The sequence below is a fragment of the Ceratotherium simum genome, chromosome 36 (assembly GCF_057802395.1).
Source record: "Ceratotherium simum simum isolate JZ-2026a chromosome 36, ASM5780239v1, whole genome shotgun sequence".
NCBI classification, from domain to species: domain Eukaryota; kingdom Metazoa; phylum Chordata; class Mammalia; order Perissodactyla; family Rhinocerotidae; genus Ceratotherium; species Ceratotherium simum.
The window spans coordinates 1,475,811-1,487,967 of record NC_141935.1 but is presented as its reverse complement, the minus strand read 5'-3'; the positions used below and the strand labels follow the sequence as shown (position 1 = coordinate 1,487,967).

Genomic DNA, 12,157 nt, shown 5'->3' with positions numbered 1-12,157 from the left:
ACCTAGAGGGTGTTATGTTAAGTGAAATAAGCCAGAAAGAGAAAGACACTGTATGATCTCACTCATATGTGAAATATAAAACAACACATGGACAGAGAAAACCGTATTGTGGTTACCAGGGGCAATGAGGGTAGCGGGTGGGCACAAGGGGTGAAGGGAGTCATATATATGGTGATGGACAAACAAAAATGTACAACCCAAAAATTTCACAATGTTAGAAACCATTAAAACATCAATTAAAAAAAAAAAAAATTGGGCAAAGGACCTGAATAGACAGTTTTCCAAAGAAGACATACAGATGGCCAACAGGTACATGAAAAGGTGCTCAACATCACTAATCATCAGGGAAATGCAAATCAGAACCACAATGAGATACCGCTTCACACCTGATAGAATGACTGTTATCAAAAAGAGATAACAAGTGCTGGCAAGAATGTGGAGAAAAGGGAACCCTTGTTCACTGTTGGTGGGAATGTAAATTGGTGCAGCTACTATGGAAAACAGTATGGAGGTTCTTCACAAAATTAAAAACAGAACTATGATGTCATCTAGCAATCCCACTTCTGGGTATATATCCAAAGGAAATGGAAACAGGACCTCAAAGAGATATCTGCACTGCCATGTCTATTGCAACATTATTCACAATAGTCAAGACATGGAAACAACCTAAGTGTCCATCAGTGGATGAATGGATAAAGATGTGGTGTGTATATACAATGAAATTATTCAGCCGTGAGGAATAAGGAAATCCTGCCATTTATGACAACATGGGTGGAGCTTGAGGGCATTATGCTAAGTGAAATAAGCCAGACAGAGAAAGATAAAAACTACATGGTACCACTTATATGTGGAATTAAAAAAAAAGTCGAACTCATTGAAAAAGAGAGTAGAGTGGTAGTTTTGGGAGTAGGGGAAATGGGGAGAGGTTGGTAAAAGGGTACACACTCTTCATCTGTAAGATGAATAGAGTCTGAGGATCCAATGTAAAGCATACTGATTATAGTTGATAACACTGTGTTGTATAATTAAAATTTTCTAAGAGAGTAGAACTTAAATGTTCTCACCAAAAAAGAAAAAGATAACTATGTGAGGTGATGGATATGTTAACTAACTAGATGGAGGGAATCCTTTCACAATGTATGTGTATATCAAATCACCACGATGTACACTTCAAATATCTTACAATTTAAATGTCAACTATACCTCAATAAAGCTGAAAAAATAAAATGAAAAAACGTTTATGAGTTTATATTACTTTTATAATCATAAAATGTGAATAAAACTTTTTTTTAAATAATATTCAAGTCTCTGACTACATGGGCAGTGGTTTCTTAAAAGGTATAACATCTCTCTGGAAAGGTGATGAAAGCAGTGAATATGCACACTGGACACACACAGTTCTACATAATGTGTCAAAGACTAGATCCCTTGAGATGCCAGCTATGAATCCCAGGCTAAGAACTGTCCTGTGAAGGGATCTTAGCCATTCTTTCCAGCCACACTCTGGTTTCTGTCTTGATCACATCATGAAGCTCTTCTTTCTCACGTCACCAGCAACCTTTCAGTGGTCACTTCTCTTTCCTCTCTGCCCCAGTTTTAATTTATTCCTTCATGTCATAGTTTATGTATCATTGCAAACTGCCTTAAATCTTTTCTGAAGCAAGATTTTGATCCACAGATATTATACTTGTGTCACATTTCTCAAATCATATTTATACAGTCATTCCTCCTGAGCTGCAAGTTAATATAGCTACTGCTTACTATCCATACCAGGATGGATATCTTAAAAGTACTTGAAAAGTGACACATCCACTGCTGAGTTTACTGTATACCACCTCCAAGCCTGCCCTACTTGTATTCCCTGTTAGTAAAAGTGATATCTTGTACCTTTAGATCTTGTAGCTAAAGATAGAGGTCTTTTATTTTCTGTTTTAATAAAAGTGGACATCCAAGATGTCTGCCTTTAGATCTTGCTTCCTTAGCCTCTCATCTCTTCCTCCTTCTCTCCCGCTGCTACTCCCGTAGCTCGTATTCTCAACTTCCTGTGCCTGAATTACTGCAGTAGCTTCCTAGTAGATCTCTCTACCTCTAGCCTTACACTACTACAGTCTGTATATTTTAGCTGTCAAACTGATCTTTCTAAGATAGGAAACTAATATTTTTGTTCCTGTAATTCAAACCCTCATGGCTCCAGTTGTGCTCTTCAAACTCTGAGACACAGATATCCTAGAAGGAAGTCCTGGTATGCAGGTGGTACATGAAGCCACAGGATAAATATATAGTAGCATCTTCCTGGGGTGTCAGTTTTCCTTGAAGACTTTGGGGTAGGGTAAAGAAGAAATTAGGTGTTAGAAATAACTTGTAAAAAAGTTTGCAATACGCTGGCTTCCAAAATAAAGTCCAAACTCGCTTTACTTGGCATACAAGATGGCGTATGATCTGACCAGATGATGCAGTCTGTGATCTACTAGAGTGTTTAGTTTCCAGTTCATTAGAGGGGCAATGTGACTGTAAGTCCTTAGAATGGAGAAGCGGGGGGAGGAGGGAGGACACACTGGGTACCAGCAGGGAGAGGTCTGGATAAAACCTGGTCTAAGAAGTTGAGAGCCGACCCATGCCCACATCAGCTCTGCAGGGATAGTTAGATCAGAGCAAGGGAGACTGAAAATTGGGATGTTATGGACCAAAAAACAAAGTCTATGGACAAATCTGAGATCAAAGCCCACAGTTTTACTGGTCATTATGTACCTTTGAACCCAGCAGCTGACACAAATAAGTTATAAGACACTTAAAAAATAAAGTTAAGAAATCATTTTGGGCCGCCCCCGTGGCTTAGCGGTTAAGTGCACGCGCTCCGCTGCTGGCGGCCCGGGTTCAGATCCCGGGCACGCACCAACGCACCGCTTCTCCGGCCATGCTGAGGCTGCGTCCCACATACAGCAACTAGAGGGCTGTGCAACTGTGACATACAACTATCTACTGGGGCTTTGGGGGAAAAAATAAATAAATTAAAGAAGTCATTTATTGAGTACCTGATGAGGACCTTGTTTCTGTAGTAGGTTTTTTTGTTTGTTTGTTTGTTTGTTTTGGTGAGGAAGATTAGCCCTGAGCTAACATCTGTTGCCAAGCCGCCTCTTTTTGCTGAGGAAGATTGACCCTGGGCTAACATCCATGCCCATTTTCCTCTACCTTTTTTTTATATGTGGGATGCGTGCCACAGCATGGTTTAATAAGTGATGTGTAGGTCTGCACCCAGGATCTGAACCTGCGAAGCCCAGGCCACTGAAGTGGAGTGCACGAAATTAGCCACTAAGCTACTGGGCTGGCCCCTGTACTAGGTTCTTTTAACATACAGAAACAATGTATTTATTGACTTTTAACTTACCATTGCCATTCTGAAGATAAACATGTTTAAGTAGACTTAGATGATGTATTTTTAAGTTGTGTCCCACTGGACATGGTAAGCAGCACCTAGTAAGTATTTATTGATTGAATAAGAGGTGAATACAGTAGAACTATGTATAGAAAACTTTAAACCCTACAAACAGTCCACCAATTTTATAAGTGTGCATAGAATGTTTATATACATTGATCTTGTTTTAGGATACAAAAAAACTCCAAAAATACAAAATTTTTATTACATAGAGGTTGAAAAATAGTTTCCTACTAAATAACAGTTGTATTGGAAAAATGTTAAAAACAGTAACTATTTGGAAAATAACAATATATATCAAAATCTTAGGAATGTGACTGAAGCAGTAGTCTGAGGTGTATCATAAATATGCGTTTAACTTGATAGCTTAATAATTTGGATATGACGATATGACTGGGATTTGCTTCAAAACAGATTGGGAGAGAGATGAAAGACATTTTAAAGGAAATAGCCAAGACCAAAGCAGAAGTATGCTAGAAATGTAGAAATGGTGGTGCTGGCGTTTATCAGACGTGCCACAGCAAGGTGTAACACTGACTCTAGAAGTGGCTGCGTGGAGCTGCACACACAAATGGTGCGACGTGACATTGACTGAAAAACTAGACATGGAGGGATCCACTTGTGAGTAATTCTTGCTTCTCTCTCTCCTTGCAGTTATTGTGACCAACTGAAGGTCTCGGAGAGCACCCACGTGCTCCAGCCCTTCCTCCCCAGCATCCTGGATGGCCTCATTCACCTAGCAGCCCAGTTCAGCTCAGAGGTCCTCAACCTGGTGATGGAGACCCTGTGCATCGTGTGTACGGTAGACCCAGAATTCACAGCAAACATGGAAAGCAAAGTCTGCCCCTTCACCATCGCCATTTTCCTGAAGTACAGTAACGGTATGCACCAGGGGGGATGTGTCGATGGGGTGCCAAAGAAAAGGTGGCGGCTGGTGAAGTCAGGTGCCAGTGTCCCTGGGTCTGAAGGTTTTAAGCATCATAAGCAAAGAATGTGGCTTTCAGTGAGAGTTGTGCTGCAGGTACAGTTTCACTAAAAAGTGGAGTACCTATTCCTGTACCTCTTCCCCTCGTAAGAACTGGAGGAAAAGATAATAAAGGGCTAACAAGCAAGAGATAGAATTCAGAGCTTGGACGATAAAGCAGAAAATTGAGCAGCTGCATCAAAAGCTTCCTAAAAGAAGAGGCCTATAACTATAATTAGAAAAGGTGATAGTGGAGAAAGATACATGCAGAGGCTTATGAACAACGGTGTTCATCACATGTATTTTATAGTGACAAAAATTTGGAAATAACAAAAAGAGATTAATTGTATCCATAAAATGGAATACTATGCAGCCATTAAAAATTAAACTTCAAAGGAATATTTAAAGCCATGAGAAGGTACTCACATTGTAATAAGTATAGACAGTTTTCAAAAAAATGCATAGAATATAATCCCAAGTTTTGGTTTTTGTTTTGGAAAAGGATGTATGTATAGATATGTATGTAGAAAAAAGACAAGAGAAAACACATCACATGTTAAGGGTGGTTATCTGTAGGTGGTGGAATCACAGGTGTTTTCTTTCCTTTGATACTTTTCTGCATTTTAAGTTTTTCTGTAGCGAGTGTATTATTAATAGTTTATTATCATAAAAAATGTTGAGGATATTTGTTTTTAAAGAGGGAACCCCAGTATTGAAGCTCAGAAGGATATACAGGGGTCAAGTTGGCTATTTAATATGATATCATACTAAACATTTTATTGGATTTGCTTTTTCACTTAAAAATGTGTCCTTGAGAGGGTCCCACATTACACTCTTAGATTTCCCCATCACATAGTGTTCCCTGAAATGGTTGTGTCATAACCTGTCCCGTCTGTCGTGGCCCTCGAGGCTGTCCCCATGGTCTGTTGCAGACGATGCTGCAGTGCTCTTTCCACACACACCCTAGTGCGCCACACCCTGCACCCTGCCTGTGTTTCATGCTAGGTAGAGGGGATCTTTTTCTCACATAGGTCAAGTGGGTCGAGCTCAAGTTCCTTTTCTTCACAAGGCTCTGCTTTTGAGTGTTGTGCCATTTGCCCTGGAAGTGCCTTCAGGTGTCTATCATTGCGTGTCTATCATGCCTTACCCCAGGGGGTGTGTATGATTCCTCCTCAAAACAGGGAAACCTTTGGGAAAGTCAGTGTTTTGGCAATTTTTGAAACTTTCATGTCTTCTTAACAAAGGATTAGTGGGCTTTTTTTGTTTCTTAAGCATTTGGCTTCATAATCAATCCAGGTTTCACAAGAATAAGGGCATTAAAGATTTGCCCCAGAAAAAGAGCCAAATTTTGTTTTAGGAGTAACTATTACAGACTAGTCTCCAGTTGAACAAAACCATGCATGCTCTGTTCCCTGGAGATGTAACATCTCTCCTGTTCTTTCAGGTTATTCATGTAGTCCCACTAGGTTCTAGGTGTCTGGAGTGTAATCAAAGCCTGGTTGTTAGGTTAGGGCAAACAATAGGCATCCTTAAGCCAGAAGCACATGCAGACCCTCGGGCGGGGGGTCCGTGTTGCCTTATCCACTTCAGATCCTGTCGTCGCCTCACTGGCTCAGGACATCTTCAAGGAGCTGTCCCAGATTGAAGCCTGTCAGGGCCCAATGCAGATGAGGCTGATTCCCACTCTAGTCAGCATAATGCAGGCCCCAGCAGACAAGATCCCAGCAGGGCTCTGTGCGGTAAGTGGCTATGAGGCACTGTGGGTGTGGGTGTGGGTGTATGTGTGAGAGAGAGAGAGAGAGCGCATGCTCTACAGATGCCGCCTGCAGATCCCACCTCGCTGATGGGAAGAATAGCATTAGAGATTCATGGGGTGATTTTACTGGGCTACTCTGCCTGCAGGGACAGTGGGTGATTCTTGAGACTTTAAGAAACGGCTCTGCTTGTTCCAGAGCTGCCCTCAGTGAACTGAACAGAGTGCCATCATAACATGGCACCACTCAGTAAGTCGCCTGGCCCTCCAGTCCACTGCCGTACACCCCTGTGGCTGATCAAGCAGTGAGCTGTCTTGAGGCCAAGAGCACTCTCTACTGTCTGATTATTCTTTTATTAATGAGCTTTCTCTGGGTTGCAATGTTGTATCCACCGTGTAAGAATCTTGGTTGCTGGGCGCCGCCTACCCCCACCCCAGAGGCAATTCTGATTCTTCTTTCTTCTCTCCTTCAGACAGCCATTGACATCCTGACCACAGTAGTACGGAATACGAAGCCTCCCCTTTCCCAGCTCCTCATCTGCCAAGCTTTCCCTGCTGTGGCACAGTGCACTCTTCACACAGATGACAACGCCACCATGCAGGTATCTGAGCCATGGTGACTGGAAAAGGGAAGATACTCTGCAGCTGTGGGCTTAGAGTAGGCTGAGAAACATAACATGCTTTCATGCTCTTGAGGTATAAGTCTCTGAAATCTGGATTTACCCAGAGTACTCAGGAAGGGTTCAGACTGGAAAAGCTAAGTAAGCATCCTGTGCTTTGGGGTATGTCATAATCTTGAAGAGTGTGGATGCTGGGTGTCCTCCCCATGTGTGTCTGGGTATTGCTACTGTGGAAGAGATTACAGATATGTAGACTTGGGGCCCTAAGAAAGTCTTTCCTGGATATTTTTCTGTTATAAAGTCAGCAAAGTGATAGGCTTCTGGAAATTTCTGGGCAAATGGTGGTTTGTGTAAGGTCTGTCTTTATTCCCATAGAGACCTGTTGTATCCCCAGTTATTGCTACATCTTAGATGTGTTTTTCAATACCAGAGGTAGATCTTTATGGTTAAAACTCACTTTGCTTGGCCATTGTCCCTTGTGATCAGAAGTGTGCATTTTTCAGATAGCTGATTAGATAGAGTGGGGGCTGTGTAGTCCATGTCTGTATCTGACAGACTGCTGTGGTATGAGCCCACCACAAGCTCTGTCGACTCAGCACTCTTAGGAGGCCTAGGCCTCCGAGAATAACCTTTGCCCACACAGACTGAGGGCATCCTGGCATCTGTCCCCCAGTTGCTAATCTTGCTTCCCACCCCTGTCTCCCCAGAATGGTGGAGAGTGCTTGCGGGCCTATGTGTCAGTGACGCTGGAGCAGGTCGCCCAGTGGCATGATGAGCAGGGCCACAATGGGCTGTGGTACGTGATGCAAGTAGTGAGCCAGCTCCTGGACCCCCGCACCTCGGAGTTCACTGCAGCCTTTGTGGGCCGCCTTGTCTCCACCCTCATCTCCAAGGCAGGGCGGGAGCTGGGGGAGAATCTGGACCAGATCCTTCGTGCCATCCTCAGTAAGATGCAGCAGGCAGAGACGCTCAGTGTCATGCAGGTAAGAGGACAGTGGGGATGGGTTTCCCCACCCCCAGGTGATAGAGATGGAAATCAGTGTGTTAGTCCTGAGTTGTTTCACTCTCTCTCTGTTCTTGTAGAACAGTGAAGTAAGATGTATCTGTTCTGGCCCCGGAAACATTGACAAGGAGATCTCCATGTTTTCCTGTTTCTTCCCTCTCGTCTCCTTCTCTGAAGCATTTGTCCTCATTCCCTTCTAGTCTCTCATCATGGTGTTCGCTCATCTGGTGCACACTCAGCTGGAGCCCCTCTTGGAGTTCCTGTGCAGCCTTCCGGGCCCCACTGGCAAACCTGCCCTGGAGTTTGTGATGGCGGAGTGGACGAGCCGACAGCATCTGTTCTATGGACAATATGAAGGCAAAGTCAGGTAGGGTCTCATCTTTCTCCTCTGGGCAGTCTGCCTTTCACATTGCTTCTTTCCCTGACTTGCTTCATTGGTTTTTGTTCAACATATCAAATGGCTCCTTTTCCCTCTTCCCTCTTTATCGCTCACCTGTGTATAGTCATGCATATGCATAGTTTAACAACAGGGATACTGTCTGAGAAGTGCGTCGTTAAGGGATTTCGTCGTCATGCTAACATCATGGAATGTACTTACACGAACCTAGATGGTGTAGCCTATTACACACCTAGGCTATGTGGTAGTAATCCTATGGGACCACCATCGTGTGTGCGGTTCCTCATTGACCAAAACGTTATGCGGCACATGACTGTATTTGACTAGCTGCCATCTTGAAATTCCCTAAAGACAGTCTACACAGGTAGGCCATATTTTTTTGATCTCAGCTGGCTGGAGATCCTCCTCTGCCAGACTTCACCAAGCCAAGGACTGCTGGTGGCTTATTCTCTTTTCCAAACCCCAGCCTTCCAAGCCTGGCTTTCTGACTTTCTCTCTTGGACTTTATCCAACCAGTTCTCATCACACCATTGCACCTTCCAGTGTGGACAGCCATTGTGATGCTTGCCCACCCTAGCTCCATTCAAGAACAGTGCTTGTTAGACCATCCTCATGCATGCTATAAATCCCATTTTCAGCTGGACTCTTCTCTCTCCTAATTGGTTGTGAACAGAATTTTCACCATCAGAGAGTCTCGGGATGTAATTGTTTATCTCCTCGGAGTGGAGTCTAGATGGGTGGCTAATTGACCCTTTCTGGCTCTTCTTGCCAGTTCTGTGGCCCTGTGTAAGCTGCTCCAGCATGGCATCAACGCGGACGACAAGCGGCTGCAGGATATCCGCGTGAAGGGAGAGGAGATCTACAGCATGGAGGAGGGCATCCGCACCCGCTCCAAGTCAGCCAAAAGTGGGTGCTGCCACCCCCCAGTCCTCAGCCCTGGGGGCTGAGGGCACCTGGGGTGGGGGCAGGGAGTACTGGGATCTGTGTTTTTAAAACATACTTGTTACTGATCAGTTTGGTAAAAAGAAGCAGAAAACTGTAGGTAAACAATGGATGAGACGATATGGTTCCTGTTACTGAAAATCGACAAAAATCGTCTCAGGTACCAAGGATCCCCGGTTTCCAGCTCCTTCTGGGGCTTTGATTCCCATTTTCATCATGTCTTTGTGACCAGACTGCCTTTGGCCTGTGACTCCAGTGGGTCTAGGTAGTGAGTGCAGAGCCGCCCTCTTTAACTGCAGCCTCAGAGCCACCTGCGGTGTTTCTCCAGCTACAGGTTCCAGGCCTGGGGTGTTGTGCGCCAGGGGTTACCTGGTTCCCGAGCTTTGTCACTGGCAAAACCTGTCTCCCTTAATTCCTGCACTCACATCTCTCCTGACTTCTGAACTCGTCTAACATCTGGCAGAGTGAAGTCACCTCACTTGAAATTGTTCTTTGGCTGCTGGGTAGAGTTCTGGGAGGGTGGGAAGCCTGAGGGGTAGTGAGCTGTGTCCGGTGAGCAGCACTGCAGGAAGATGTGGTGTTGCCACAAGGAGCCCAGCGACAATGTGACTTGAAGCCTTTCTTCCTTCCTTCCCAGACCCTGAGCGCTGGACGAACATTCCTTTGCTGGTCAAGATCCTAAAGCTGATCATCAACGAGCTCTCCAATGTCATGGAGGCCAACGCAGCTCGCCAGGCAGCTCCTGCTGAGTGGAGTCAAGGTGCACCAGGCCCTACTCCCAGGAGACTTGTAACCTGGCAGATCAAGTTACAGATTTTCAAACTATCGATTTGGTTTATGGATTCACTGATTTTTTTCTTTTGTTTAATGTTTATTGCATGCCTCCTGTGTGGCTAGCATTGCTGGGCATGCAAAGAGTTGCTTTTCAGGTCTAGCGGGTGAAATCTCACAGAGGCTGGGTAAGAGGCAGCCAGGAGGCAGGCTGGTTTAGCCCTTCCTGTTTGGTCTTTCTCAAGAGCTTCTCAACCTTTTATCTCCCCCAGAACACTCTCGGTTCTTCCTTTCAGACCTGCTGGGAGGGTTGGCCTGGTTGTCTCCCACTGGGACCAGAGGCCATGTTGCAGAAGCCCTTGGGACCCTTCTGCTCCCGCCTGTCTGGATCTGGGAGGGAAAATGCGTGAGTATGCTCCAGCTGCTCCTCCTCTCTCATAGATGACTCCAATGACATGTGGGAGGACCAGGAGGAGGAGGACGAGGATGAGGAGGACGGCTTAGCTGGCCAGCTCTTGTCTGACATTCTTGCTACGAGTAAATATGGTAAGCAGTTTGAGAAGAGGACAGCCATGGTGATGCCCTTTCTCTGCACTGGCCCCGAGAAGGGGGTGCCAGAGAAACGGGAGAAGTGGGCCACAGGGAGGTTCCTGGGGTTTTATCCCTTCTCCCTTAGCCATGTGGTGATGCCTCACCCCGGGCCTGATCAGGGGCATCTGTCCTGACCCCTCCCATGTTGGCTGTGTCTGACAGAGGAGGATTACTACGAGGATGACGAGGAAGATGACCCTGATGCCCTGAAGGATCCTCTCTATCAGATTGACCTGCAGGTGAGGGTGTCCAGAGAAGATATCTTGCAAGTGATAATGTCTCAGCCACGGAAAAGGGAATATGGGCTCAAGCCCATTCATGGTTCATCCTGGGAGCCTCAGGGCAGAGTCCTGTCTTGCTGAGTGGTCAAGGGCTTTGGTGGGCTGGGACTTCAGACCTTTGTGTTAATACCAGTGTTGTAATCCAGCTTCTTGAGGCTTTGTTGTATAGGTCGTTGGGCAGAATATGAGATACATTCTGGGGAAAATTTTGTTTCCGTATGGACTTTAGTCTCAGGGTTGAACCTAAACTAGATCTGAGAATGTAGAAAGCTGTCTCTCAGGGTGCTGGCGTTTGTCTAAAGCTGGTGTTTCGTATCCCACATGTGGTTCTAACCCCACTGCAGAGGGTGACCTGGGAACCCTCAGCATGCCGCTCTCTCTCTTCCTCCAGGCATACCTCACAGACTTCCTCTGCCAGTTTGCTCAGCAGCCCTGCTACATAATGTTCTCAGGCCACCTTAATGACAACGAGAGGCGGGTTCTGCAGACCATTGGCATCTAAAGAGCGGAGCCTTTGCACATTTGCTCCTCCTCCTGGCCCAGCCACAAACCATTTTGCAGCCCTTCCTGGCCTTGAGATGCACTTGCTCCTCAATCTGGAGTGGCCTCCTGACTCTTGGCCCTCGGCCTTCACAGAATGACACTGACGACATTCAGACCAAGCTCACCAGTGCTGTCACCTAGGAATGATGGAACAAAGGACATTTCTCAAAGTCCCCCTGAAGATATCCCATCTCTAGAACCCTTTTCTGCCCAACTGTGCCCCACCTCTGCTCCAAGAGTCCTCTGCTGCCTAGTCCAGAAACATATTGCCCAGAAGGAATCTGTGTTCATGGATTATTTGCCGCACCTCAGGAGCACAGGAAGTCATGACTATTTATATTCTGAAACAGACCTGTTTCATAGGACATCTGATGTGTTCAGATAGGAATGCCCTTGAGAGGTACTGCTGCTTCTCCCTCTACCACAGATGCTCTGGGTTCTCGGTAGGAGCGAGAGGAAGCAGCGACATTCTCAGCCCTCTCCGGTGACCTCTCCTTGTTCCCTCCTACAACACTAAGGCTCCCTGTCTGTCAAAGGAAGTCATCTTGTTCTTGCCTCATTGCATGATTCAGCCCCTCCCCCAAGCTATTCCTGTGTATACATGCGCACACACAAGATAAGCCAGACAGATGGCAATCTGTTTTTTCTTTTTTAGGGAAAAAAAAATAGGAAAAACAGATTTTTTTAAAAGTCCCCCTAACCCAACTCTATTTAATATGCCTCTCCCACACGTTACCACCCAGCCTCATATTCAAAGGTTACCCCTCTCCCTCAGGAATCCTCTCAAGTGGTTAAGTTGTAGCCCTCAGATTTGCAATGTGTATTTTTCTAGGAGAGTAAAGTAATCTTTACAAATGAA

General features: G+C 45.4%; 1 protein-coding gene across 2 annotated transcripts in view; it reads left to right on the top strand.

Moving 5' to 3' along the window:
* IPO9 (importin 9) overlaps positions 1 to 12,157 on the top strand; it is a 43,465-nt gene extending 31,308 nt beyond the window's left edge. The window contains exons 15-24 of one of the 2 annotated variants that reach the window (XM_087424290.1): positions 4,088 to 4,314; positions 5,988 to 6,136; positions 6,624 to 6,752; positions 7,478 to 7,753; positions 7,974 to 8,140; positions 8,943 to 9,076; positions 9,750 to 9,872; positions 10,325 to 10,429; positions 10,637 to 10,713; positions 11,147 to 12,157. In XM_087424290.1, coding sequence (XP_087280416.1) covers positions 4,088 to 4,314; positions 5,988 to 6,136; positions 6,624 to 6,752; positions 7,478 to 7,753; positions 7,974 to 8,140; positions 8,943 to 9,076; positions 9,750 to 9,872; positions 10,325 to 10,429; positions 10,637 to 10,713; positions 11,147 to 11,257 — 1,498 coding nt within the window. In that variant the 3' untranslated portion in view covers positions 11,258 to 12,157. Of the gene's footprint in view, positions 1 to 4,087; positions 4,315 to 5,987; positions 6,137 to 6,623; positions 6,753 to 7,477; positions 7,754 to 7,973; positions 8,141 to 8,942; positions 9,077 to 9,749; positions 9,919 to 10,324; positions 10,430 to 10,636; positions 10,714 to 11,146 lie in introns of those variants that run through there. The other variant, XM_087424291.1, reaches the window with a different exon arrangement.